General features: G+C 39.1%; 1 protein-coding gene across 1 annotated transcript in view; it reads left to right on the plus strand.

Moving 5' to 3' along the window:
* The window catches only part of KIAA1211 (KIAA1211 ortholog), a 23086-nt gene extending 22915 nt beyond the window's left edge, over positions 1-171 (plus strand). Inside the window, 1 exon segment of the mRNA XM_010193506.1 lies at positions 11-171. Within this exon segment, the coding sequence (XP_010191808.1) occupies positions 11-171 (161 nt within the window).
* Positions 172-1086: the final 915 nt, after the last annotated feature.

A 1086-nucleotide genomic window follows, 5' to 3' on the forward strand; every position in this document is an offset into this window, starting at 1 on the left:
TCAAATCCAGTGGAAATTTCAGATTCTGTTCCGTCAACCCCACTGGCAAAGGAGGTGGCCAAGAGATTCTCCACGCCTGATGCTAACCCTGTGTCAACAGAACCAGCCTGGCTTGCACTGGCCAAGAGGAAAGCAAAAGCCTGGAGTGACTGTCCACAGATCATAAAGTAAACTGTAAAATTAAATCTCTGCTGCTGATTATTAATTGCTTTCTTTTTATTTATTCAGCTTTTTACATGACAGAACTGAAAAATGCATGTATTAAAGGACTAAAAAATGAACTGATTACCATTTTGCTCTAGCTCACTGTAAAGTCTACTCAAGTCATAGATTCCATTGCTAAACGAGGTCACGGCAAAATTTTCAGAGCCAGACTCTCAAAAATTTAAGAGTGGTCAGATACTGGATGTGAATTTTAAGGAGTATCACAATAGGGGCCAGAACTTCAGTTTCGAAGCTCCTTAAATTCTGTGGGTGTTTGGTTCTGCAATTTCAGATCTCTACACCTCAGTGGCGATCTCAGAATTTTTTTTCAACACTCCATTGTTGAAAATTAAGGCAAGGTGCATGTTCCCTTCTCTTAGTCCTACATTTTTTTTAAGTGTTAAACTGTATGTCAGTTGTACCTGTTATTTGAAAGCTTCTTCCCTGATGAAGAACTTCGGGAGATATCTTTCTGCCTGCAAGTGATAAGTAGAAGGACGGTACCATCCAAATGCTGAGGTAATTTCTTCCAGCGTAGGATTAATACACTGTATCTATATTCCCTCACTTTTAGGAAGAAAACAATTCTTCCTATTTAACAAAAAAAAAACCCCAACCTATTATTTAAACAAAAAATGAGAAAGTTTCCAGAAAGAAGCTGGGGAGTCAGTGTTTCATCTGGTCATTTAAGTGCATCACTGTTTGTGCTTGACCATATTTGGGATGCATAGAGACAGTGACTGCAGATTACAACTTTAAATCCATCATCTGGAACGAAAATAAGTAAAACTATTCCCGTGTTCATGGAGCTGTAGAGCTTGGCTCAGTATGTTCCCACAGGAGTCAGATTTGCAGAACTGAACTGGGAACTGAAGTGAAGTC

The sequence above is a fragment of the Mesitornis unicolor genome, unplaced genomic scaffold, assembly GCF_000695765.1.
Source record: "Mesitornis unicolor isolate BGI_N332 unplaced genomic scaffold, ASM69576v1 scaffold21641, whole genome shotgun sequence".
In the NCBI taxonomy this organism is placed as follows: Eukaryota; Metazoa; Chordata; class Aves; order Mesitornithiformes; family Mesitornithidae; genus Mesitornis; species Mesitornis unicolor.